Source organism: Drosophila erecta, unplaced genomic scaffold (assembly GCF_003286155.1).
Source record: "Drosophila erecta strain 14021-0224.00,06,07 unplaced genomic scaffold, DereRS2 tig00000126-arrow-pilon, whole genome shotgun sequence".
NCBI classification, from domain to species: domain Eukaryota; kingdom Metazoa; phylum Arthropoda; class Insecta; order Diptera; family Drosophilidae; genus Drosophila; species Drosophila erecta.
This window is the reverse complement of record NW_020825209.1, coordinates 944,021-971,485: the sequence shown is the minus strand read 5'-3', so window position 1 is coordinate 971,485 and position 27,465 is coordinate 944,021. Positions and strand designations below refer to the sequence as shown.

General features: G+C 42.3%; 1 protein-coding gene across 2 annotated transcripts; it reads right to left on the bottom strand.

Moving 5' to 3' along the window:
• Positions 1 to 1,115: 1,115 nt before the first annotated feature.
• On the bottom strand, positions 1,116 to 26,344 carry LOC6555756 (PDF receptor). Of its 2 annotated transcripts, none has more exons than XM_026982295.1 (10): positions 26,210 to 26,344; positions 5,715 to 6,171; positions 5,541 to 5,651; positions 4,458 to 4,609; positions 3,932 to 4,189; positions 3,538 to 3,834; positions 3,198 to 3,461; positions 2,935 to 3,095; positions 2,595 to 2,868; positions 1,116 to 1,352 (listed from the first exon to the last, which is right to left on the bottom strand). In XM_026982295.1, exons 2-10 carry the CDS (start codon positions 6,142 to 6,144, stop codon positions 1,131 to 1,133), a joined length of 2,169 nt encoding a protein of 722 aa, XP_026838096.1. In that variant the 5' UTR covers positions 6,145 to 6,171; positions 26,210 to 26,344; the 3' UTR covers positions 1,116 to 1,130. The 2 variants fall into 2 exon arrangements, with proteins under 2 accessions (XP_026838096.1, XP_026838097.1); XM_026982296.1 differs by having other exon boundaries at positions 1,316 to 1,352; positions 2,557 to 2,868.
• Between the last annotated feature and the right edge of the window lie 1,121 nt (positions 26,345 to 27,465).

The following is a 27,465-nucleotide window of genomic DNA, read 5'->3' as shown; positions in this document are numbered from 1 at the left end:
CACACTATCTGCGCCATAGTATTCATTTGATGGTCCATCAAAGCATCGGATTGAGCTACTTATGGGCTGAAATTGCCAATTTAGCCATCCCAATTGGGGGATTCACGAGCGGCACATGCCTGTCCGAAACGGCAAATCTAATGGATCTCGTATTCAGATCTTGGGATCCAGATTAAGAAAGTAGACAACCGATTGTAGTTTAGATGTATGCATATAAAATCATGTTTATTCATTTTCCATCTAGCCTTATACACATAATAGTTTGCCATTGACCATTGGGGTGTACTAGTTCCTTAGGTACACTCTCTCTTAAATTCGGCTTGAATTCTTAGTTTCGAAAATTGCGTAAAGCGAGTAGGAAACCAAAAACTATGTAATTTCTAAAAAAAAAGACAATAACACGATTCCACACAAGATATACCACATCAAAATGCACGGTAAGCTTAAAGCTAGGGTGAATATGCAACATTCCCACTGATCGCAGATCAGATGATCTGACATCGTGATACGTTAAATTTCAATTTAAATTTCCGTTTGTTTCTGTTTGTTCCTCGTTACCATTCCAAGTGCTTTGTACTCTCGTTATGTGTGTGCATAATGTACATGCATGCGCACGTACTATGTACTTATGTGCATATGTATATTCATATATACATATATATGTATGTGTATATACGAACTACTCCGACATTTCTCCTCTGCTTGCGTCCGTGTAAATAACAGGTATGTAAATATGTATGCTTTATCTATGCTCTTGTAAATACCGTTACATTTATGTATGTATATTGAGCTTATTTAGACAAAAAAAACGATTAACACTTACATTCATCAGCACACTCCTTACACATGTGCAAAAAAAAACGGTGACCCAACTGTTTGTTGTTGGTGAATATACAAAAATATAGGATATACATATGTGTGTGTATGCATGTCGATCGATATCGATTTATCGAACCTATCGCCGTGCAGTGAACGCCGCGGCTTGCAAAACGGAGAGCGTACTGCGCAGCATTTTAGTTAGTTTAAGAACAGTTACGCCTGCGGATGGCCGTGTGTTTTGTGATTTGTGTTTCGGTGTGTGTCTGCGGGAAAGAGAGCGAGATGCACTATCCTGCTTTCGGCATTAACATTTAATGGCTCTTTGAAATCGCTTTAGCTTTTGCCTTCGACTTTGTTATTGTGGCGATGGTTGCAATGGATGCTATTGTTGTTTTGGCTGCCGCTGCACTTGTTGTTGTGGTCGCTGTTGTGGCCATTGTCGTTGCTACCACTGCCAGCGTCGATGTCGGCGGCATTTGTGACGTCATGAATATTTGCTGCGTCTTTTGCGAGCCCGGCATCACACATTTGTCCTGCAAACGAAAGGCGAGAAAGAGGAAATCGAAAGTCCGCCAAAAGTGCCGCATTTGTGTGGGAAACGAGGACGAGAGAATAGCCGAAAAGATATTTATTGCATTTATGTGTCTCCGATTGCGGACCCCATTAGTTTAATATTGATCGTGGCAAAGTTTTCGTTGCAAAACAAAGCGCAGCTAGCAAAATTCAAGGCATGGCAATGCACGTGTTCGATCGCAACTGGCAGTGTGACCAGCTGCGAAACAGAAAGTGTAAACAGAAGTGTAAACAGGAGGAGGAGTAATAATAAACAATGTAATAAATATGGTTAAAACCATTAGGAAAGCCGTTAACCAAGCTTAAAACTAAATAAGGGAATACATAAGCCAATGAGAAAGACGGCAAATTCAACAGTTGATCAAAGGTGAGTTTCTTTATACAATGTCAAATTGGGCAAAATATAAATATAAACAATAAGTTTGAATGGGCCATCATGTCTGGCCACACTGCACAGTTACCGCAAGTTTGTGTTAATTCACTTGAATATTTCAATCTAATATTTAAATATGAATAGAAGTAGAAAGAACATGCCGCTGAAGTTTTGCTGGAAAATTCATCGAGTAATAACCGTGTGCGAGTGTTTTTTTGAGTGTATTTGCGTGTCCAGAACAGAAGGTGACGCTAGTGGAAATTTATTGTCATCAAAAGTATTTTGTTAAACTGGTAAGGAAATTTGAATTTACGCAGCATTCGCCAATTTCAATAGGACAGGTGGTTTATAGTGTTTGGATGGATTGGAACTGGCTTGTAGGAGGCATAACGTTTATGTACATAATTACTGGGGAGCAAGGAAGAAAAGCGAAAATAACTATTGAAATAAAACCATGAGCTTACTTTCGGTTCGAAATGATCTTAGGAATTAGATATCTGCAATATTTTGTTGGGGGAAATTTACATATATGTACATATGTATGCGCTGTCTCCAGCTTGCTTTCTTTGTGAGTCGATGGGAGATGCAGGATTAATCGGGTTTTGGGTTATCTTTTTTGGGGGGCATTTCCAGTCCGATGTAAGGTTGGTGCTTGCTGGCTACTGTGGTGGTGGCTACATGGCGTTGGCTACTTCTACGGCTATTTTGGCTACGGCTATGGCTATTGGCTACATCTACTAGTTTAGGCTAGGTTTTTGGTCTACTGCTCTGACAACTCAAATACAACTGACTCGGGTGGCACGGATGACGCTGACGGTACTCTCAGTACCTTTTGACCCCGGAAGCAGATGCCCATTATCCACTTGGAGCCGCGAGTCCGCGATCTCGCTCTGTCCGCTTCCTTGCTGTGAATTCGAGAGATGGCCGGATCCGGCTCTGGCTCCGCTTCCTTATCCGTCTTCTCCACCCGCTCCTTGCCCTTTTCCCGCGCCTTGTTTTGGAGCCGGGGCATCAGTCGCTGGCGCTGTTGAGGCTCGTGGATCATCACAATGCTGGCGCTGCTCGGCTTCCTTCCATTCAGCCTCTTGTTCGGCGGTGATATTCTGGGTGTTTTTGCAAATGATTTAAAAGGTTCCAAATTGGTTTGTCCACGAAGCCGAAATGCTTACCGCTTCCCAGTGGCCGATGGATCTCCAGCAGGCTGCACTGCATCCGTATCCGGCGCCGTGTTATAAGCCCCCGAGTACATAGATGCCCTTTTTGGCGCCCACTCCGGATGGCCTCGCACCGACAGCTGGGTGGCCAGACTCTTGAGGAGCACGGCACGAACCTTACAAATATATATATGCAATATTTGGAGTTACAGGATTCCAAAGTGAGGGTTTTAGGGATATTAAAGCGTAATTGATTACGCGGATATAGATTGACTTACCTCGCCATTTAGAAAGCAGTAAATTAGCGCTATAAAAAATCCCTGAAACGAGGTGAGAAAGTGGGTGCCATACGACCACACAGCGAAATTCGTGGCCGTTTTCAGAGGAGCCAGCTGGTGCAGGATATTGGTTATACCCAAAAGTGGTAGTAGGACTATAGCCGCTCTAACGGCTTTGCGAGTCTGTTCAATGTCGCTGGCCTGCGATTGACGTAGCTTCATCACCAGCACTCGGATAATGTTCACCAGGAAACAGAAGTTAAGCTGCATGTGAATGGTTTTAGTTGGGTGAATAAGGGATTGAGCCAATTAAGTCGATTAGGCAGTTGATAATACCCACCAGTATAACCGCTAGTCGTGGTCCCTCGAGGATCCAGTAGTAGGGCGTGAGATTATAGTTCCACAAGCATTCGCCCAGCGAGGTGTCCATATACATAACCGTGCATCTCGCCCACACGGTGGTCATCAGAATGGGCACACACCAGCCAAGTCGCGAGAAGAACTTGAGGGGAAAGCTGCCCTGGAACACGGCTACCGTGACCATGTTGTGCAGATAAAGGCCCTCGATGAACATCCACATGAACATGGCGGTACGAGCGTACTCCAGAAGTACATAGGATGCCTCGCACAAATACGGCTGTAGAACACACAATATCAAACTTGAGTACTCTGTTTGGGAATCTCCTTGCAAAGTGTCTATATATAGGTTAAGTCTACACTCGTGTTAAGCCTACCGTGTTCTCAATGGCGGAGAGACTGGTGTTGGTCGCCGCCTCCTTGTTTCCCCGCCGGAACTGATCGAGATACAGGGTCAGGCGGATGATCACCTGCAGCACCATGGCGACGAAGAGGTTCTTGTGGATCTTGGTGCGATTGTTTCGCAGGGAGCGAAATGTGCAGAAGATCAGCAGTGAAACTATCAGGGCGAACAGGGAGATGCAGAGGCCCACGATCTCCAGGGTCCTAGTCCTCCTGGCTATGTCTATGTATGCCTAACCAATTGATAGAAGTGGAATTAAAATCATCAATGATTACATATACACTAAAGTAACCGGGCATTTGAAATCACCTTTAACAGTGCCTAAAAGTGTGCTGTGAATTATATCTTTAACATACTAAGTAGGTCATTTCAAAAGCCTGCGGTTGATATTTGTGTTTCGTTTGGCAAACAACTTTTGGGATTTATACAATACTTTTAACTACAACAGGCACAGCGGTTATGATTCCTGCAATATGTAGTTTGGTTGGAATTCAACTCACATCGAAGTCCTTGCTGCCCATCTGCTGCATGAGGCGGATAATCTCCGGCTTGTAACACGGTCCGTAGTCCGTCCATCCCGGCGGACTCACCTCCGTGGCATTTGGCCTGCTGCCCCATCGGCCATCCAGCTCGCACTTTCGGATGGCGAATTCTGCGAAATCAAAAAAGAGGGGTTGAGCTCGGATTAATGACAGCAATCGAGCTATGATACTCTGGCTGACAAGTGCAATTATGCCAATCGAATGGGCGACCTCGGGGCTAAAAATCTAGACACGGCCCGGAGAAATGAGGCCATTGCAATAATGCACTGGAAGAATCCGTTCATCTCTACATGTCTTTGACAGTTTTCCAAATATATGTTTTGATATACCCATATTTTACACTACAAAGGCTAGGAATATATTCAGTAGTGCTGAAGGAAAAGCATTTAAAGTCCAGAACATTTTAGTGGTAAATCAGCTACTCAAAATCTATTTCCTCAGTGCATTTCGCCCATGGTTATTAAATAGCAATTCCCTTTTGCAGAACGTTTAATTTATCGAAGGGGTCGCAACCATTTAGGATCGTAATTAAGCCATCGATTGGCTGGTGTTTTAAACCCTATTAAAATGACGAAGCTCGGGTGAATATGAAACACCTGGTCAGCCGTTGGCGATGTCCACGCCCACTTTCGGCCCAGTTTCGTAGTGACCTCGTGGGGATATATAGGTTATCTGGTGCAAGGAGGTTGGGGTAAGGCGACGCCGAATGGGCGTGCGGTTGAATGGACGCCCCAGTCATGCATGTAAATATTGACATCCTTTCGATGAATACGGAATCAAGTAATTGTTTGCTGTGCAGCACTTGAACTGATTCCCAGCTAATGATCCGTATGATTGTGACCGCCAGAGATGTTATGTGGATGGTGCTAACCATCTTAATAAGCCCGCAAAAGTCATAAATCTGGCAAACAGATAATCGCTTCTGTGTGGCTGCCAGCTAAACAGTTTCAAAATACCTTGGAAAATGAATTATGTCAAATCCCACTCGAGCATTTTGGGTGCCAAATAGTGATTCCCTAACACTGCTTTGCAATTACTTACTGCGCGTATCAACGCCATGAAAGCCGCCCGGACAATTCATCCGTGCCAGGACTCCGGCCGGAGTGGGTGGCCAGCAGAGCAATGTATCCCAGGTCCAATTGCAGTAGAGTCCTGTCCGGGCATTACAAATTTGATATATGATATATTTTTTTTGATTTTCGTAAGATTATGTACCTGTTTGTGGTAGGGTATAATTGACAAAAAGAGCCGAGCAGTTCTCAAAATTGGTGGCCGCCGCCGATGAAAGCGTTAGATTCCAGGGCGCGCTGCTGTTGAGATTACTGAGTACTTGTTCCGTGTCCGGATCCGGCAGGCCGTCCATGACGGTGGGCTCCAGGGCCAATTGGGCCACCCGGGCGACCCCATCGAGGACATAGGTTCCCGGCGATTCCGTTGTCGAGGCATCGAAATCGTGCAGCAGCGGCACTCGTCCGGTCGGCAAACTGTGCAAGGATGTCGGCTCCAGCATGGATATGGATTCAAATGTTCCGGGCGCCGGTGCAGATGGGGATGGTACCGATGAGCCGGACTGGCGCAGCAGACGGGTGAAGCGCTGGGCGGAAATACAGCCTCCGCAGTCGAGAATGTTCGACAGGAGGGTCATTTTGCCATCGACCACATAGTAAATGTGCTGCAATCGAAAGATTTATTCAGTATTAACGTTTTTAAAGACCCAACCAGATTAACCTTTCTCGTCTTACTTCTAATACACAACAAATTGGTTTGCAAGGGCACACGGAGCTTTGTCTTCGGATATTAGCATTGGAGCCATGGATATGGTTGCCCTGGCTGCAATTAGAAATTGATCCCTTTCCATTTGCATTTCCGCTTCCGTTTACGTTTGCGTTTCCGTTTCCGTTTCCGATTTCCAGCACCCATACGCCCCGTTATCCGGGTCAGATTTAATTGAAAGCTTATCGCACAATAAGACATATCGAGTGGCTCCTTTGTTTACCGGATCTTATTCACGTTGGCAGAGTGGCCTTCGTTAACGCAGTTTATGATTGCCCCTAATAAATACCCGGCTTATTTATAGCCCCGCTGCACCGGAGTGCAAACATCACGCCCACACGCTGCACTTGCAGTGCTCTATGCCGCCATATGTACACACATCATCATTGGCATTCGCATTCGCATTCGTATTTGTACTCGCATTCGCATTCACATTCACATTCGCAATCGCACTCGTACATCGCACCGATTGTCGGGATTATGTCTGGCGAAATGGCAAAATGGCCAGGAGCACCACATACACGCAGAAAAAGAGAACAGTGATTTGTTACCATATTTCAAATACTGTCGATTTGCACCGCCCCATGATTTCAATAACGCATTGAAGTGGCTGGCACACCTTTTCTTCTTGTGTAAGCGGAATTACGGGTAGTGTGATGAATTCCAATTCCCAGAGTTGCACTGGCCCTTTTCCAATTTACGTGTCGGTTCCTTTCGGAGAATTGTAATCTCTGCACAAGGAAGAGATTAAAAGTGCGCAGCTAACACCTTTTATGAAAGACTAAGGGTTCTGCTGAGTACTCATGAATGGACCACGATTTTGCTTTTCTTATGGCACATGGAGCGATGGAGTAATTCCCAAAAAAAAAAAAATAATAATAATTAGTGGCGCGTTTCGTGGAAAACAAGCTTTCCGGCCAAAACTAGAGCTGCATATTTTAATGGCGGAATCACAGCTTTTCCTTCTGCGCCATTTGTCGCCAAGGCCAAACGGAATGTAAATTACTTCAATGACAATGACACCACAAATTATGATTTCTTCCTGTCTTGGTTGCATTGCAAATGGCGCATTCCATGTTGTCATTCGCTATTTTTTCACAAGTTTTATTTTTCCCCGTTCCGGAATTGCGTAAACAAGCCCGCAAACCCCCAAAAGTGTCCCAAAAGTTGCTCATGTAGCTCATGTTGTTCATGTTGCTTGTGTTGCTAAGCTGCCCCAAAAATGCCTTTGAGTGCATTTTATATAATTTCATAAGAATTTCAATTTCGCCAGTAGTCGCTGCACACATATGCATGCAGGATGTACTTCAGCCCACACTTCCCAGCTATCCATCTCTGCATTTCTTCATCCCTAGGGGCATTCCTTTGGCTTGGTACTGCTCAATATTTTGGTTGCATAAGCGCCAGCTTCAGACAAAGTGCCCCATAAGCGAAAAGTTTGCGACTAAGCAGTTGCAAAGCGCAAAAAAACCAACGATAGATATATATATGTGGAATATATTATCAAGTAATTAAGATATTTCAGACTGCAGACACACTATTGTGGCCCATTTGAGGGCCTTGAATTCACTGCTTATTTGCAAAGTACTCGTTTTGGCGATCCCAATCGATGCTTATCGCCGCAGCGATGCGATTCTCAGCTCGCGCTCGTAATTAAGCTAACTAAGCGCAAAAGCCCCTCCAAAAGTCGACTGAGAAGCCGGTGGAGGAGCAAAGGATTGGGAATGGTTTGGTTTTGGATTGGATGGGTTTGGTTTGGTTTGGGTTTGAAGTGGATTGGATAACCAACTGGCTGATGGCTGGATGCTGGATGCTGGATCCCGCTCCTCTGCGTCTCCAAGCAGAGGAGCACTGCAGATGGCAGACCCTGATTTGGGTCACTTGGCAGCAGTTGCAGCGTGCGGGTTAAAATGCGGTGGCCAGGGGTTAAGGGGTTAGGGGTTAGGGGTTAGGGGTTAAGGGCTAGGGCCTCAGGGACCTGATTAAATACTTGTGCAATTTAAAGTTAGCATCAGTCCGAAGCGCCTCAGAAAGTAACTCAAATTTAATTACAGTCAGGAAAGTGGCTTCCCAAGTTTCAGTTTGCAGTGTGTAGCAGCGTAGAGCTCACAAACATTATTGCGCCGAAATCAATAGAGTTGGTAATCAAAACGTTCTTGCATCAAATAAACACATCTTTATATTACGCCCTTGGCATATTTATACCCATTACTCGTAGAGTAAAAGGGTATACTATATTCGTTGAAAAGTATGTAACAGGTAGAAGGAAGCGTTTCCGACTATATAAAGTATATATTCTTGATCAGGATCAATAGCCGAGTCGATCTGGCCATGTCCGTCTGAAAAAAAATTCAAAAAATAGTCCCAAGGCTGAAGTCGTAAACTCCATAACTCAACTTATCTTAATCGGATTTTAAAGTGGCATACCTCTAAATGCTTCTGGCGCAATTATCTAAAAATCTGCATTCAAATTTAAAATTTAATTTTTAAAAATTTTTTTTGTATTTTTTTTTGTATTTTTGTTTGTAATTTTTCTGATGTGATGATGCTGTAGAACCTCAAAACTGTCCCATGACTGAAGTTCTAAAGTCCATAACTCAACTTGTATTAATCGGATTTTGAAGTGGCATACCTCTAAATGTTTGTGGTGAAATCCTCTAAAAATCTGCATTCAAATTTAGAAATTTTTTTTTTTAAATTTTTTTGTAATTTTTTTGATGTGATGATGTTGTAGAAATTCAAAAATTAAGAAACGTCCTAAGGCGAAAGTTCAAAGCTTCATATCTCAACTTGTATTAATCGGATTTTGAAGTGGCATACCTCTAAATGTTTCTGGCGCAATTCTCTAAAAATCTGCATTCAAATTTAAAATTTAATTTTTTAAAATTTTTTTTGTATTTTTTTTTGTAATTTTTCTGATGTGATGATGCTGTAGAACCTCAAAACTGTCCCATGACTGAAGTTCTAAAGTCCATAACTCAACTTGTATTAATCGGATTTTGAAGTGGCATACCTCTAAATGTTTCTGGTGAAATCCTCTAAAAATCTGCATTCAAATTTAGAAATTTTTTTTTTTTTTAATTTTTTTGTAATTTTTTTGATGTGATGATGTTGTAGAAATTCAAAAATTAAGAAACGTCCTAAGGCGAAAGTTCAAAGCTTCATATCTCAACTTGTATTAATCGGATTTTGAAGTGGCATACCTCTAAATGTTTCTGGCGCAATTCTCTAAAAATCTGCATTCAAATTTAGAAATTTTTTTTTTTTAATTTTTTTGTAATTTTTTTGATGTGATGATGTTGTAGAAATTCAAAAATTAAGAAACGTCCTAAGGCGAAAGTTCAAAGCTTCATATCTCAACTTGTATTAATCGGATTTTGAAGTGGCATACCTCTAAATGTTTCTGGCGCAATTCTCTAAAAATCTGCATTCAAATTTAAAATTTAATTTTTTAAAATTTTTTTTGTATTTTTTTTTGTAATTTTTCTGATGTGATGATGCTGTAGAACCTCAAAACTGTCCCATGACTGAAGTTCTAAAGTCCATAACTCAACTTGTATTAATCGGATTTTGAAGTGGCATACCTCTAAATGTTTCTGGTGAAATCCTCTAAAAATCTGCATTCAAATTTAGAAATTTTTTTTTTTTAATTTTTTTGTAATTTTTTTGATGTGATGATGTTGTAGAAATTCAAAAATTAAGAAACGTCCTAAGGCGAAAGTTCAAAGCTTCATATCTCAACTTGTAGTAATCGGATTTTGAAGTGGTATACCTCTTAATATTTCTGGCGCAATTCTCTAAAAATCTGCACTCAAATTTAAAATTTAATTTTTAAAATTTTTTTTTGTATATTTTTTTTGTAATTGTAGAACCTCTGATGTAGAACCTCAAAACTGTCCCAAGACTGAAGTTCTAAAGTCCATAACTCAACTCATCTTACCGATATTCCACAAAATGTTGAAATTTTTCGTTTGCACTTCCACTAGCTGAAAAACGGGTATCTGATAGTCGGGGAACTCGACTATAGCATTCCATCTTGTTTTTTCCTCAAGCAATGCACTTTCAGCCCGTGCTAGATACGATTGTTTACAATTTCGAGAACCCAACATGTTGGGCCGTTTGAATAATTAAACAACTTTCTTATTGAACACTCAGCAATTCAATTATTTAACACGCATTGCAATGCCCCAAATAGGTTGTCAATTCCATTGGATAGTGACAAGCAATCAGGATTTATGGGGATTTAAATTCGTTATTCGACGGAGCTTTAAAAGTGCAATCAGCAATCAACAAGATTATAAAGTAATTTCACCTGACATCGTCCGACTTGAAAATTGGGTTGATTTAGCCCTTAATAATGGGCGTGCCCTTTCGCCGATCGATTGTTTTAACATTTTCATTGCCCAAAGTGCAGTCGAAGTTTTTTTTTGTTTTCATGTTCCAAGACTTGGTGTTTTTCTTTTCGGTAGGCCGGGTAAAATCCCTAGGAACGCGAAGAAACTCATCTGCAGGCGTTGGGGCGTGTTTTTCGTATATTTCTTTGCCATAATTATGGGGAAAATGAAAGAAAATGAATCTCAAGAGCCTCCATTCAGAGAGACGAAATGCATTGAATGGGCCAATGCTCGCTAACAAAAGGCTAGTGGAAAAGGTGGTGAAGTGGGGGCGGAAGAGCGTGTGGAAAGCGGGTGGAAAGCGGGCGGAAAACGGGTGGAAGTGCACGAAAAACTGGCGGCTAGCGACGCTATTTGAAAAGTTTTCGCGCTATTTGACAAGCCAAAAGACTTTTCACTGCGGGGTTTCTTTAGCCCAGAGTTGCCATAGCAAGTACAGTGCGTTTCAGGAGTGTAAGCCTAATTAAATTAGACTTAATTAAGTTTTAATTGTAACGAAAGCAACTTCCAGTCCCTTAAAGTGCTTTCCACAAGCCTATTTCAATTACTCCTTGCCAATTATGAACTGAAATTGTTTAAATCATTAAGCCCTTGCTTGCAATGGTGGTCACTTATTAAAAAGTAAGTGTTTTTGTAAGTAATACTACACTCAGATAAAGTGTGCACCTTAACCTACATATTTTCGTCATACTTCGCGTCGGCAGCTCATTAATGTTGGCTTGCATTTGTTTGTGTCAATTAAAGTGCCACAAAGGATTTTCTAATTGCAAGTGCAACCAATCTGAATTACTTATCTGGCAGCGTGGGCTTTATTTGCATCCTTTCGTTTGCGAAACGCACTGTAGTTGGTGGATCCGGGCCAATTAAGTCGCAACAAAGGGTTTTCCAATTGAGAGTATGGGCAAATGTTTAAGCAGCAGCCAAATGAATCTTAAATTTTAGGGATTTCCCAGGAAGATTGAGGCCAGACAAGTGGCCACATTAAAAGCCTATTCTGGGGCAGAAAAAAGGGCCGGTGTATCGGGATGTGGGCGGTGGCAGGTGCGAGGCGGGGGCGGGTCCCACTGTTACATCACCTTTTGGCCACAATCTTGTGGCATACTTGCTAACCCGAGTGGGTGGTGCTTTGCTTTTGTCACCGCAGGACATTTGCCGCTTGGCTGAGCCACTGCAGCTGCTTATATAATTTGGCATTGAAACAGCCACTGTTTGCAGTTGGCTACACTGGCAGAAAATAGCTGGCTGCTTGCAGCATCAACTCCACACAATTTGGCGAAGTGTTCTGCCCTATGTTCAAATCGCTGAATGGAAATACTTAAGAGGCATGCCACAACGAAACCCAATCGTTCGTTAGTTCCATGCACACCCATTTTGCTCAGTGCACCTGGCTGCTGGAGCAGTTTTTGTTCTCCACAGTTTTATTACGCTTCGCATCTTGGATCGATGGAAGTGTCTTGGTCTCGAGCTTGTAATTGAATAAGCGAAGAAAACCCACCGAAGAGGGTTAAAATTCTGGGGGCGAAATTCTAATGAATGGGCCTCACGATTACGCGCCGCCGATTTCCATGTTGATATTTTGTATTGAAATCCGTTTGACAGAGCGAACAGATTTTGACAGCTCGTCAAGTTGTTTTGTGAGCTCCATGCCCCATGCCTCATGCATCTCATATTGAATGCCACAGAGCTTTCCACCGATTTTCCCCGCCTGTGGAAAATTCTGAAATATTGCAAAGTGTGCGGGGGATGGATGAGTGTGTGCAACTGTTGCATTACTGATTACGCTATTGCTGTGCAATTTGCCAGATTGACACTCTATAAATCAATATCATCGGGCCAGAACGTGCTGGCCTAGTAGCACTTACTGCTGTTTATTGGCATTGCCAGTTACAGTCGCAATAATAGACCACAGTGGAGCCAGGACAGTGACTGCCCGCACCGGGCCAGAGTGTTCACTGTGACGTCCGGCGTCAGGTTCAGTGTCAATGCAACACGGCGAGACGCCACAGGCATATTGTCAGAGATAAAAACGCTTGAATGGCTATCAATGAATTAAATATTCTCAATGGATTACTGTCTTCAAAACGGGCAGCCGTGCGTTGCAATTTTGCAGAGGCTTTTCATCGAGGCCACAAAAGAGTTTACTGCTTTGTTTAATCGCTGCTCCATTTTGTTTCGATTGTGTTTCGTCGTAATACTATTAAATGTCAATTGAATTTAAGTGGCTGTCGGTCCACGAACGTCTTTTACGCACCAAATGAATTCCATCAAATTGTATGGGGGTCATTTTAATTGTGCGTTTCGAAATCGCTATCCAACCCATTTTTCGCCCAGTTGTCTTGCCCAATCGCATCGCTCTAAGTGTTGTTAGAAATCCAAGATTGGTTTTGAACAAACTGAAATGGGAACTCTGAAATGGGAACTAGCTAACCAATACCACCCACATCTTCCGTCACATTATCATGTTTTTCAGCATCCGCAGGAGTTCAGTGACCAACCTAATTCGGTGTGGGACTTACGCAAACAGTTTGCATAAAACACGAGCGCAAAATATTCGTTACACCGTTGCACAATACTCGTAATAAGTCAGTTACATAATGTTTATTCAAATTTGCAGGGCTTTAACGGGCACCTGTTGATGCGCCGACCCCAGAACGCCAGCATCCCTACTGAAAACACGCCAGTCCCCATCGTACACTCACAGAAATTTGCCTAGACTATGAACACAATTGGCTGTGTCGCCCAGTCATTTGGTTACAAACGCAACCCGAATTAGGTAAATATACACTCGTATATTTGGATGAGTGTAGGTTCGTAGGGCGACCAAGGTTCGTTGCTTGTTTGCTCTCGCTCACCTCGGCGTTTTGTGGCCCAGGGTACTGGCAGTGGCCCCAAATTGGCTGCCTGCCATCCCACCACCCCCCCACCGAACCAGCGACCCACCGACCCACCGACCCACTAAACCACCCACTCCCGGTCGAATCACCACTGTAAGCTTTGGCCACCAAGGAAATTCTTTACTCGTTAGCCCGGCACAAGTCGCAGCCAGACCTTGACAACGAGGCAACAGGATCTGCGCTGCTCTGGCGCTTTTCTGCCCACCCACAGCCACACACACACACACACACACATAGGTATGCACACTCGGAGAAATTGGGGGCTGGTCTGGGCTCAGTATTCACATTTAATGAGCCCTTGATTACCCGCGAGCACCGAACGAAACAGTGTTTCTTACTCCAAATTACTGCCTCTGATTATTTCAATTGCCGAAGGTTTATTCCCCCTATTAGTTGTTTTGTTTACAGTGCCGCTTTGTTGTATTTTTATATATTTGGCAGACTGCCAGAATAATTCGCGTAACTCTCGTTTTGGTTCGTTGGCTGATTGTTGTGGTCGCCGTTTTCCTGCTCCTCCTTTTTTTTTGGCTTTCCTGCGCCCGCCGACTATCCGCGAATCTGAATCTATATACTTGCGGCGTCCGCAGATGTATCTTTACCGTTCTCTCGGCTCGTTTATCTGCCTCGGCGGCTTTGATTTGCGTTTCGAATGTCATGAAAATAATGATTCGCCGCTCCCCCTCGATAATTGTTCGCAATACAATTACGCATAATTATGTCGCTGTTGCTCCCACCAAACCAATCCAAAATTTTGTCCCCCTGATTGTCATTGAATGTCGTTAGATGGCCGTGGCATTTTCATCTATCGGTGTCCAGAAATAAAAGGGGGATGGCGGCTTCAAGGGCTTCGATTTGTTATGTGCTGAATGGGATGGCTCGCAGATGTAAAGCCCGTGAAATAATGTGTGAGGAAATGTTCCATTTTCCCTTACATCACCACACGTTCTCATTTCTTTTCTTCGGATTCGTACGATATTTTCCCATTTTGGTGCAACGAAGGCAGGCGGAAATGTTCATCAAATTCCTGCAGACTTTTGCGGTAATGGTTTTAGGTGAGTGAAGTGATTTCGAGATGTGTTTTTGGAAAGGCTATCCTTGAGCAAAAACCGCATGCATTGGAAATTCATTTTTTTTTTTGCGTAACCACAATGCTGCAGCTGCCTGTGCTTTTCGTTTTAAAGTGGATATTCATTGTGAACCACATGCTTTTTAATTCCAATAAGCATACAAAGCTGCGCGCCGTTTTTTTTGCCGTTAATAACAGGCTGTTCAAATAGAAAACATTTCGAATAATAGGTTTTTTTTTTTTTTTTTTTATAATAAATGTAGGTATGAACGGGTTCAGTTCTTCTCTGAAAACCTTTGAAACCTGCGATGGCTGAGGTGCTGGCTGAAACACCTGAACTGGGTCAACATTGATTGAGGGTAGTGAGTTAGCTCCGTAACAACTGCCGTTTTTCTCCAGTGATTCCCGTGGACGGTTCGAATTCAATCAGTGCAGATGGCATACGAAATAACTGCAGCTGAATGTTAATGGCCAAGTCAGAGCTGAGCTGCCGTCAATAACCGGAAGAGGCGAAAGGAGAAAGCCGAGCGAGCAAGGCAGGAAGTGAAGGCCAACTCACAGTCGAGAGCTGGATATTGTTTAACTTTTTCGGTGGACTTAACCCACTGACAGCCGCTGTCAAAGTGCGCAGCGAGGTTAACCCATTCACTGCCGCCCAGGATTACCATGTGAAATTGTAATGGAATCTGGAATACGAAATCCGGAATCCGGATTACTTATAACGGATCAAAAAGACTCGACTTTGCTGTCAGGTGGGTACTAAGCCCATCGAGTGGAGTGTCCAGGCTGGCTGGCTCTTAATTGAGGGTCGTTGATGAGGCATCAAGGTCAAGTGTCATCCGCTAACAGCTGACTGCGGTTGGCTAATTGCCCGCCCACTTACCGAAGGCGTTTTTTTTTTTTTTTTGCCAACATTTTTGCGCTCATGTTTCGCATTTTCCATTCTGCATTTTGCATTTCGCATTTCACCATTCACATATATACATGTGGCATTCACTAAGTGGCTACGCCCTCACTTAACCGCCATCGCCTTCTTGGGCATTCCCTTTGTGAGCTGTGAGTCGGCCAAGCAGCTTACTGCCCCACTAGATCCACTAGATGCCCCGCATTCACCATTTACGCCATATATCCAGCGTATCCTGCTGCAAAAAATTATGTAGCGTACTTTGCTGCGCTGTGCAGTTGTGTTTCCTGCGTTCTGTTTTTCGGGGTCCTGCGTTTCCGTTTGGATGCCCAGTTTTTCGCCCCACGCTTTCTGTGTTTCACACTTAAAAAAAAAGCCCTCAAAAGTTTTCGTTGGCCTTGTTTTTATAGAAATAGCACGGACATTGGTTGTGAAATGGCACGAAAATGTGCCTCTTCATTTTCAAGCAATGCAAAACTAATCTGCACAAGGGTATTTTACAAGATTATTTTTCCAAGTGTACTTTGGATTAGCATAACTTTGGAGCTGGTTGGATTTTGCCAAAACCACAGACAAGATGGAAACACTGTTTTTTTTTTCTTTACTTTTTTTTTTTTTTTTACCGAAAATATGGTAAAACGGTGCAAGAAAAATATCCCCGGATTAAAGTGCAGAACTCTGGTAGCTTGGCTCATTGCATCATCAGCGGTGATAATTTCATGGGATCATAATAGCTCTCTCTGTGTATAATTAAATCAATTAAATGGTATTTAAATCGCTATCGCGCAAGTTAGGCTATGAATTCCCAAAAATGGCCCCTCGTTTGCTTCATGTTTTCTTAATTGTGCAATTATTTGAGAAGAATCCGTAGTGTTAAGCAGAATCCTAAACGGACTTTGCCGGAAGTCCTTGGAAAGCGCGGTTACCAGGGCGATAAATGCTGGCAAGGATGTCCCTGAAAACTGGGACAGCAAAACTCGCTGCACGTATTAGATAATAAGCCCGTTCGTTGGCAAGAATGTCAAAGGGATTGGGATTGCGATTGGGATTGGGATTGGGATGACGAATTGTCGGACTCGCCGGCTAATTGGACTTGGCTGGAGTCCAGTAATTCGCGCTTCCATTAATTTCGCATACTAATTGAATCGACTGCAGTTAGTGAGCAGTGACAGCAACAAGAACAAAAACTACAACGTCAAAACGCCCGTACACATGGCGTATGATTAATTTGGGTCGTAAAATTCATTACGCATACGCAACGGCGACCGCAAAACAATGCGGGTGCCACAACCAATCGATTGCTCTCGAACACACACGCATACACACGCACACACACATACACATGCATGAAATCAAATGAAAAACAATTATATAAGCCGGAATAACATATCAGTTAATCAAATAATTTATATCGCTCTACGTTGTCATTGAAAAAGGACCCAAATGAGATGCCATATCGCTTTCAGCAATTAGATTATCAATTACGAACGAATTTCGAATATCTTCGATGGGAAATCGGTGCTCTGCTCTGCTCCTATTAAACTAGATTTTCGCCTCTTTTTCGGTTAATTGATTTCAATTGCGTAATGCTACGTGTTTATTGATTGCATGACTGACCCTTAATTTTGATTTGTTTGGGATGTTTTTCTGGTATTCAATTTATTTCACTTTAGTTTCTACATGGTTAACTTTGTGGAATTGCTCTCTGATGTTTGTAAATTTATACCCATTTTCGTGTATCACTTTTTATTCGGCCTTGCTTCAAGCGAATAAAGCTCAGCATACAGCCAAGTCACCATATTTATCAGCGTAAATAAGTTTACACAAAATTTTCCTAATTTCCAGTCCTAATTTGTGTCCCTCCATCGAGCTGAGCTGTCGATTGACTTTTCCTTCGCTAATCACCAAAATCAACGAACTTTCTTCGCACTGGGCGTGGCCCCGCCCACGAGGAGGTTGAATGCTTAAATCTTTAGTTTTCTGCTGCGCTCTGCACTTTGCACATTCTACATTCTACATACTTTCGCAAAAGACAAAAGACAAAAGAGCCCGAAATATCAGACAACGCTAAGAGGTTGTTCTATGTGCCTGGCGGGCGGTGGGAGAACGGAGGCTTTCTTCTTATTATGTATTATGTGTATTATTGTTGTTATTTTTATTATGGCTGGCTTTGTTTGCCAGACTCGGTTGGCCAGGCCGAAAACTGTTGCATTGTTCCGGCTACGCAATCCACACAAAACACGCTGCGAGAAAAAGGGAAAAATATACACACACAAAACGCAAAACAAAAGCTGGGGCACATGCCACGTTTTTTTACTGCCCACAGTTCGCGAGCCGGCGGCAAAAGGGGCGGATTGGGCGTGGCAGGAGAGAGGCAAGACAATGCGGCAATGAAATGTTATACCCAGAGACCACTGTAATCGCAATATCTCAAGTCTTCTTGCGCAACAGTGGATGAAAAAACCACATTAGAACTTTGAAATGCTTTGGAGCAATACCAAGTTCAGAAACGAGTGTAGACTTGGTACTTGAAACATTACGACAAAAAATATCCTTTGAATGCATACAAATTTTGATTGAGATTGTCAAATCAGTAGTAAATTATTAAACAAATTAATAGCTTAAATGTTACAGAATGCAAGAAATAAAAGTCCACAAATACTTTGGCTTAAGTAAAAGGGATTTACATTTACTCGCTAAACATTGAAATATACTTTAATTGATTACGATTCACTGTGATTTTTCCCCTAGTTTTGAGTTTTGTCCCCGCAGTTGGGCCTGCCATTTATGTTAATCAACAGAGCAGGACAGAAAGCGGGGGCAGATGGGCTCAAACACGATACGATGGGTTTGTGTGTGTTTGCACATGCTTAAAATGTTCCACTTGCCCCGGTAAAGAGATGGGCGGCTAAGGGAGGAGGGTGGTAGGGATGGTGGGGCTAGCAAGGATTTGCATATAAAGCTGCGGCGACTGCCATGCATCACTTGTTCTACTTATAAATGAGTTGTTGCAAAAAATGTAGCATATGTGTTTGAGTGTGGCCATGTGTGCGTTTGAGTGTGGCAAGAAGCAGTGTGACCTTGATCTTGATGTGGCATCTTTTTTCCTTACAAAGGAAATGAATTTATCAATTTTTCCATTTTCCAGCATTTAAAGGTTAAGTAAATAGCCTTAAGTATGGCTTTGAAAAAAATGTAATCTGACTAATAATTGCATTCTGCAGATTCCTAGTTATTTGCATTCGGTTTGCCCGTTGCCATTTCTATCTTTCCACTACCTTTTCTCTTTTCGTGGTTAGTCTGAAATCGTTGCCAATAATTGAATCGCTTTTATTGGATCCTATTACTTTGCCATTTATTTTCAAATATACCTTATTTCCAAGTACACTTGGGCATCGATGGGAATTCAGCTGTGAATCTCGACCAATTCAAAAGTTTGCCAGAAGTGGGGAAAGTTTGGCGAGCTGAACTCTAAAAGGGGCATTCTCTTAGGAGCTATTCTGAGATATTTTCCTCTATTTTTCTCTAGGAAAGTTTTTAATTATTGTTTGTATTTTTTCCAACGCCGGCGAAATGGCCGCCAAAATGACCAATGGCGCTGGCCGAGTTTCCTTGTTGTCCTTGCTATGATTTTGGCTTTTTTTTCCTCTCCTATTTTTCTATTTCACCCCTTTTGAGGCCATCTCCTCTCATTTTGCAACAGACGACGACGACTAGGCCTGCCATCAAAATTCACGGCTGACCTTGCCACTTGTTTGGTAAAAGCAAAAAAACTATAAATGCTGCCTGCTCACCCAGATGTGGACGCACAAAGACAGCTGACCGCGTCATGTAATGGTGTGTGTGTCCTTTAAGCCATTCGCCTTTTGGCATTTAATTAACTTTCTCGGTTTGCGGAGATTTCTCCCCCCTTTTCCGCCTATCCCCTTATTCCAGGCTATGTATATTTACAGAGTACATCCCGTATAATGTAAGAATAAATTAAGGATAATTCTTTGCAAGCTCTTTACCTCCCATCACAATTATGTGTGAATGAATGGGAAGATGCAATTTTTAAGGACTGTCCATTCACAATTTTATAATATTTTCTGATTATTATTTTTCTGATTTCAGCATTAGTTATTCTTTAGTTCGTTGAACCCTTGGCGCGACCACAGAAATCGTTTTCGTAACATAAGTTGTAAAGAAGTTATGAAAAATTACAAACGATTTGTGGGCTCCATTTCCTAAGCAATTGTTGCAACTTTTGTTTAATTTTGAGCTCAAAGTAAGAGAAGGTCAAGTGGCTTACAAGAGTGTTGAGTACATAAGTTGAACTCCACAAAAATCCTGCTAAATAGCAAATTTTTGGCATTCTGCCGTTGGCTCTGGCTCTGCTGGCTTTGGCCCTTAAATATGTTGCCAAATTAAGTTGAAGAGTCAGCTTATAGTTGTGGCCCAAAGGGAATTGGTTATGAGTGGGCTAAAGTGCCTTACAGTTACGGGAGTGTTTCATGCGGCACCTGCCGTATGCAAATTTGCACCGAGTTAAGTGAAATTAGCGGCTTGGGCCGCCCAGAAGTTATGTCCTTCCACGTCTGTTTTGTGGGCCAAAAGCTCTCAAATTCCACCCGGAATTTGCTCACAATCTTCATTCAAATCCGTGTGTAATTGTTTTTCCTTTATCATTATTTTTCCTGTGTAGCAGTCGGGATTGTCCTATGTGTTCGCGGGGTTCGTAAATTGTTGATTTCTAGAATCTGAAACTCTTTCAATTTTGCTGTCAATGCATTGCAAGACTAATTGCCTTCTTAGCTAATTTTACAGAGTGAAATTTCTGGGAAAAGCATAAGGAGGGATGGATGTTTTGCACCCGGTGCAGGACTAGTGGTAGTGGCAGCAACTTTCATTTGACATTACTCGGTCGCCGTCTTTGCGGTCCTGGGAATTGCAATTTGCCAATTATGTGCTGCCTGACATGGGCAAGGCCAACTGAGATGTGCATAAATTAAGGATCACAAATGGGGTTGTAAGTGGGTGAAAGTGGGGGACAGTCGCTGCTCTAATGGCGTCGATTCAATTAGAAAGTCTCGGGGTATAATTGCCATGGCAGCCAAATGAAATTGACAACAAGTCAACGCTGGAGCTGTTAGACACACACATACGGCAACAGTCCGGACTGTGTTAGTTGCTTGATTACATTTCTGTTCGATCGGTTTTCAGGTTCCCTTAATCCTGACTTGGCTTTGTTTTAACCAAATTAGAGTACACAGACAGAAAATGCGTATTTACATTACTTAAGTTCCTAAGTTACAATGCAATTGGATTGCCCCACTTTTCGACACGTTATCGTGAGCATGGTCACACTGCGCCATTACCCGCAACTTCTCGCTGTGCAGCCACACCAATGTTGACTGTATTTATATGCCCACAGGCGTACACAAAGCCAAGCAATGTAATGTCACATGAGGAAGAAGAAGCGGTCCCTTGGCTTTTTCCTTCTTCTTCTGTTTTCACTGCATCTTGCTCTGCTTCTTCCTCTCATTGTTGGCCTAAGGCAAATGCAGTTGCTGGCCCAAAAAAAAAAAAATGAATTGAAAAAAGTATGCCATAATAATGTGTTACATGTCGTGTGGATGTACGTGGGCGAAAATCAATAGCAAAATCTTCGAAAGGGGGCTAAAATGGCGCGTAACGTGAGAGACTCTATCACAGTTTGGCATGCACTGGCCGAAATGTGTAAACCTTACTCCAAATGACATGTGATTCCTTCATCTAATTGCACTTTGATTAGGTGTATAAGGCATGCTGCCCTAATTGGCAGTGACAGAAATTGATATTGCTAATGAAAAGCATTTGCGGTTTGCGGTCGGACGGACATGCATTTCGTTACACCAAGAGTTGTGGTTGCCATTCAAACTCTTAAATCAATGGTTATTATTTTGAAATTGGTGGAACAAAACTGGATGTAGATAAAGTAAAATACAACAATTGCAGCTGTTTTGTGTGATAAATGTGCTCTAGTTGCTTTAAGTATTGTTTATTCGGCTGTGTGATGTTCTCAGTGCAAGTGCAAGTGCAAGGATTATAAAAGTCACGTAGACTAGTCGTAGGTGCAAGGATCACACACATACTCGTGCACTCAGTCCCACACACAATTGCCTAGGGCGTTGAATTCCGTTTTAAATGCGCTCAAATGCGCAAATAAATTTAAGAGGTGATGCTCCATTGCCACGCCCACTTTATCATCGCTGTGTCTGTGTGCCTTCCACTAAGCCGATTTAGCTGTATGGGTGTATGGTTTACAGCCCATTGACGGTTAACTCTTACAATTCGCACTTGAAGGATTTCGGGATTTCGGCAGGACGAAGTCGCGTTTTGTCGTGCGATCTCCGCACACAAGGTCCTTAATCCGAAGGACATCATTCCAGCAAATGCTTTTAGTGGCAGCTAAGCTCCCAAACTATTCGCGCAAGCATGGCCAAATTTTATTTTTTTATTTTCACATATTTCAGCGATGCCCAAACATGCAAGTAAATCAATTGGAAAGGCATGCTCATAAACACATATTTAAGTGTTTTGCAGACGCCGAGTAGCCCAAGAATAAACAATTGTGTAACCTTTGAGCTTCTGCATAATATTGATTTATTACGTTTTGAACATAAATAAACTTTAAAGCACACACAAATAGATGCCATTCTTCTTCAGCCGTCTTACATCATTTTAAAGCGTACACAGATTCGTTGATTTATTTCGATTTTATACCTTTAATTAAACATGTTTTTGTTATTGACTTCCACGACTGTCACAGCGAAATGTCCAAGGTAGATGTCTAGTTAATATTTTATGGCTAGAGGCTTCCGTTGGAAAATCACTTCCGGTTCCACAGTTTTTTTTTGTACATTTTTGTAAAGCGTTTTTCATGCCGCTTGCCGATTATCAGACTGCATGGTCGTCAAACATTTGAAACATTTCCCCACTGACGTCAATCGGTGGATTCCCTTCACTTTCGGCTGATTATAAATAAACTTTGCATGGGTCGGTCTCGGTGCACACTTACTTTCAAAGTTTTTTTTTGTTTTCTTTTTTTTTTTTTGTATAAAAAATGCCAAAAACAAACTATATAATTGATTTATTGTTTCAGCAACATCCCTTATGTGCCCCGTAATTCCCCGCCGGCTGTTTTTATGCGATTTCGTTCGCTGATGCCAATAAATTGTTTTTCACATGTATTCAATTCAGCGTTAAATGCACGCAAGAAGGGAAAACCACTTGTTTTTCCTTGGGATCAACGGCCGAAACACGATTTTCATGGGCTTATTGGTGATAGTAATCTTTTACTACTCTGTTTCAAAATATTCGAAAATGGTAATTCTTTTCCCCAAAGTGAAATTGCCTGATTAATCTAAATGCATGAGTGCAACTATAAAAGCAGCCTATGTTTACATCTATTATTATAAAAATCGAAATGAATGTAGCTAATTTGAAAATTTGAATGTGTTGTATGATTTCGAGACGGTATTTGGTTCGCTTTCTGAACGCCGAGAGCCTCAAATTTTCACGATTTTCACATGGTGCAAAAGCGAATACAATTTGATTTTAATTGAAGGTCAGGGGAAAATAAGGGGTGCACATAAATAAGAATTACACAATAAAGTAATTAATAAATGTGCATTTTTAGATGCATCGCTTTTTGTTCCTGCAATGCAATGAAGGGCAGATATTAATTGGTTTCCCCCTGTTTTTCAGGGTTACATTTCAATCACATTTTTTTTTCGCCAACAAAGCGTGGAATTTTCCACAATCTGCCACGCCCCCAGCCCCCCCATTTTTTTCACTTGGCGCCCCATAAGCCCGTAACATCAGAAAGCTCAGCTGAGCTAAACGCGAAGCCAAGAGTGATTAATTAGTTGGCCTGGAAACGGATTCACTTGCATTTATGTAACAATTGACAATTGACACACGCGACAATTATGACTCGGAAACTGACTGGTTTGGTTGGCATTGTGACAAGTGCGCAAAAGTGAAAGTGTGAAAGTATCTGCTCCAGAAAGCTGTGATTCTACGAAAACTTGCCACTTGAAGCGGACTTATTCAATCAATCTTGCAGGCCCTGAAAGGCTAATTGATACCTTTGAACTGCTCAGCTCTCAACTCCTTTTCCAAAATCTCGTGGCTTCTTCAATATAATTTCAACACGCTGCTTCAGTCGAGTTCAGTGAAATACTACACTACGGTATGTTCGATTTCCGTAGTCATAGTAAATGCAAAGTGAAGAAATACGTATTTCAAAATGATTTGAGCAAGAAATTAAATTGCACTATGGTGATCATGGAAATATATCTAAATAAATTAATACTAAATAAATAAGTCTCAGACTTTTTGTTATCTGATCTGAATATCAATTATAATAGGTTTTTTTTCTTACTAAAAATAGTATTTTTTCCAGTGTTATCTATGACCGCAAAGATGGGCAGAAAATACAGGAATTGTTTTGTTAATGACCCAATCTCTCCTCGCTCTGCGATTATATTGAACGTTGGCGTGTAAGTGGCTTATGGGCTAGGGTACCAAGGCAAGGACTTAAAATTAGATGAAGAGCGCTTAGCATAGTGCCGCCCTTTACCGCTTTTCTGGGCCATCGTCCACCCCGCTGGGGTATTACTGTACCGCCCGTGGACGGCGGTCGGGAATCGCTAGCCGAAATAGACCCATTTGTTTACGCTTGCCTCTTTTGTTTAGACACTTGCGCTGGCAAACTCGCAGCTGATAAACAAATTTTCGACGCTGCCACTATTTGCACATTACGCATACGACACCGAGCGCATCCGAGCTCCATAGCCCAAAAACACAAATCCCACCGAAAATCGCCTTCGCATCCGCGTTCAAACATTTCACTGTGCCTCGACACATTCCGCACTTGTCTCCCGAATACAAAAAAAAAAGACAAACAATTGACACAGTTCCAGGGAAAGAAGGAACTATTGTCATGCGAAAATGGCGGCGGGAAATGGGAAATGGGCGAAGCACTTGACAGTCGAGGAAAAGGGTTGTAGCACTGCGAAAATTCCTGGAAAAGTCCATCTTCTCACAATAAATCGCGTCATTTAAGCGTTCAACTGATTGCTGTGCTTAAGACTGGGGTTTGTCATGATTCCGAACTGCAAGGTAATGAAATGAAAATTACATAACGTAATCTTCTTATTCGCTCAAAACTTATTTAAACTTTCAAAAATAGTTGCATTAGCGATTTAATTTCGCCGTGCGCTCAAGGTGCACCACAAAACTTTACCTGCGGCTTATAAGTTGGAAGCAGTCTGAAGGCCTTGCAAACTTGCAATTTAATTGACTCAACAATTTGGTAACTTTCGGCCCCGCCTTTCTCGTAGTGCAACAAACTGGTGAAGTGGACAGATGTGGTCGAGATGGGTTGGCTGTGCCGCAAGTGGCACAATTTGATTACAAGAACGTTTAAGTTGGCCACAGGATGCCGGTACCGATAATGAGGTGGGCATGAGGTTGCACACGGACAGGTGCTCCCGTCGGGAATCCCCAACAACCCAACCCCCAACCCCCAAGCCCAATCTCTACCTCCCACCTCAGTTTTACCAGTTCATTAGAGAGCGAGTCAAGGACATTTAAAGTCTCCTCCACGGCACACAAAAACACTTCACGCGGCACTTTGGACAATGCTAACGAGCTCCCACCTCTCGTCCTCATATAGATGTACATGCTGTGGGTCCTATATACGAGTACTATACTCGTATATGTAGCAGTGCACACTCTTCAAATATAAATACTAAATGTAGTTTGCTTCGGTTCATGTGCAAGATACAAAGATGCAAAGATGCAAAGATGCGGAGATGCAGAGAATGCATCGCCAAGTTTCGGAGAAAACGTGAAAATGGAGTGGCGGACAGCTTGTTTAGCACACAATAACGAAGTTATTTCAAAGATATGACAAGTGTAAACACTTCGACCGCGTGCGATTTGATATAGATAGATAGATATGTCAGTAGGAGTAGTGGGATCTGTTCCGCTTGGGTTCATAAATATTTATCCCAGATTGTGGCAGGTGCACAGCTTCCATTTGCGCAACCCATTTGCAGAATGCGCAACAAGCTCGAAAATATCCGAATATGTGGGAATATAATTGGGTTCATTTGAGCTCTATATATGCTTCATCACATAATTCAACCTAATAAACTTTACAGTTTGAGATCAAGTGAATGGCACTTTAACTCTTCAACAAATGCTTGCGAAAAGAATAGAGCTAATTAAAGCAAGAGTTATTTTCAGTTTTGCACAAAATATCGCTGAGCTTGCAAAATTTGAGTATGTAACATTGTAAGGTTACTGCTTTTCATTTGGACCTAAATATAGTGACAAAGTGTTTTGTTTATAATTCGCATTTACTTTTGAATATATAGACTCTGCAAATATTGGTAATAATTAAGTAAATAATAGGATCTCACACCGCCAACTGATATGATAATTTTCCACAATTATATCATTGGGCTTTATGAGTTCGTAATGAAGCCGTTTCGGCCAAGATTAAAGCAAACAATCCGGCCAAATAATGAATGAATATAAAAAAGGCCGGCAACCAGCGCACAAATAGAAGTGTTTTTTTTTTATCATCAAATGGCATTTAACCCGCTGAAAGTTGAAAGCTTGTTTGTTAACCAATTAACACTCACCCGCCGGTTTCGCTGCTGCTACTGCTGTTGGTATTATTTTTGGGTTCCGGACTCGATTCAAATGTGTGTTGTATTTTCTTGCAGTTTTCGAGTGTTTTTAGCGCTTAAACATTGTGTTGTGTTGTTTTAATTTTTTGTATTATTTATTGATTTTCAAACACGCGTTGAAAGCACAGCAAAAAAAATATGTGGGAGTATGAACTTGAAAAACGTTTTCGAAAGCGGATTGAAATTAATTGGGAAATTGCCTCTGCTAATTTTTTGCTGGAAAAGCGAAACGAACGCCACGAGTGCCGAAGCCGTTATGACAGAATCTGGCTAGCAGCCGAGCAACTTATCCTTAACGGAAAAGCGGAAAATGCCGAGCGGAAAAGCCAATGCCCGAACGCCACTCGGCTTCGGCTTTCGGTCACTTTTTCTCAGTGTGTGCAAGTGCAGGGAAAATCGGGAAAATCTTTCGCTCTTTCCTCCTCTCTTTTTGCACTGCAAGTTTCACTGTTGTTTGTTTGCCTGTTTCTGTTTCGGTTTGTTTACTGTTTACTGTTACTGCTGCCTCTGTCGCTTTTCCCGCTTTTGCCGCCTTTCCCGCTTTTTCCGCTTTGCCTGGCCGTGAAAAAAGAGTGAAACTAAATCTCCGCTGGCGGCAAGAAACACGCCCAAAGTAACAGCTATTTACACCAAATAAGACAACAAACCGAAGAAAGCGACACTTCCGCTTCTGCAACACGCATTCCCAAATCCTAAAAAAAGTTAGCAGCACATTGCTAGGCGTTACCTAATTATGTAAAATCTTTTAAGAGCAATAAGCACTTTAGTCGCAGTTGTCGCGGATTTCCAACCGTTTTGGCCAGGTTGTCTGAATTTCGAATTCCCATGACAATCTCCAACGTAATGATGATTGACGTGGCAAACGAGTTGAGAGGAGAGTGTGACACCGAATGATGGATGCTCTGAAAGGGATTTATGGCACTGACACGCGTCGTGACACGCCAGCCGAACGGATTTATTAGGCGCCACAGTGTAGGCCACTCATGCCTGTGGCGCTGAGAAGTAGGCAACACTTGGCGCCGGCATACAGCGGCGCTCAAAATAGTGGCACCAAGTGCGTTGCCCATCAAAATACTCGACATGCAGTTTGACCAAGAACTTGAGCCGCTTCATTCAGGGGACTGGTGTGGCGCCGACTGTGGCTGCAGCTGCAACTGCTACATGCAGCATGCTGCTTGCTGCATGATGCACCGGTGCAACTGATGCAA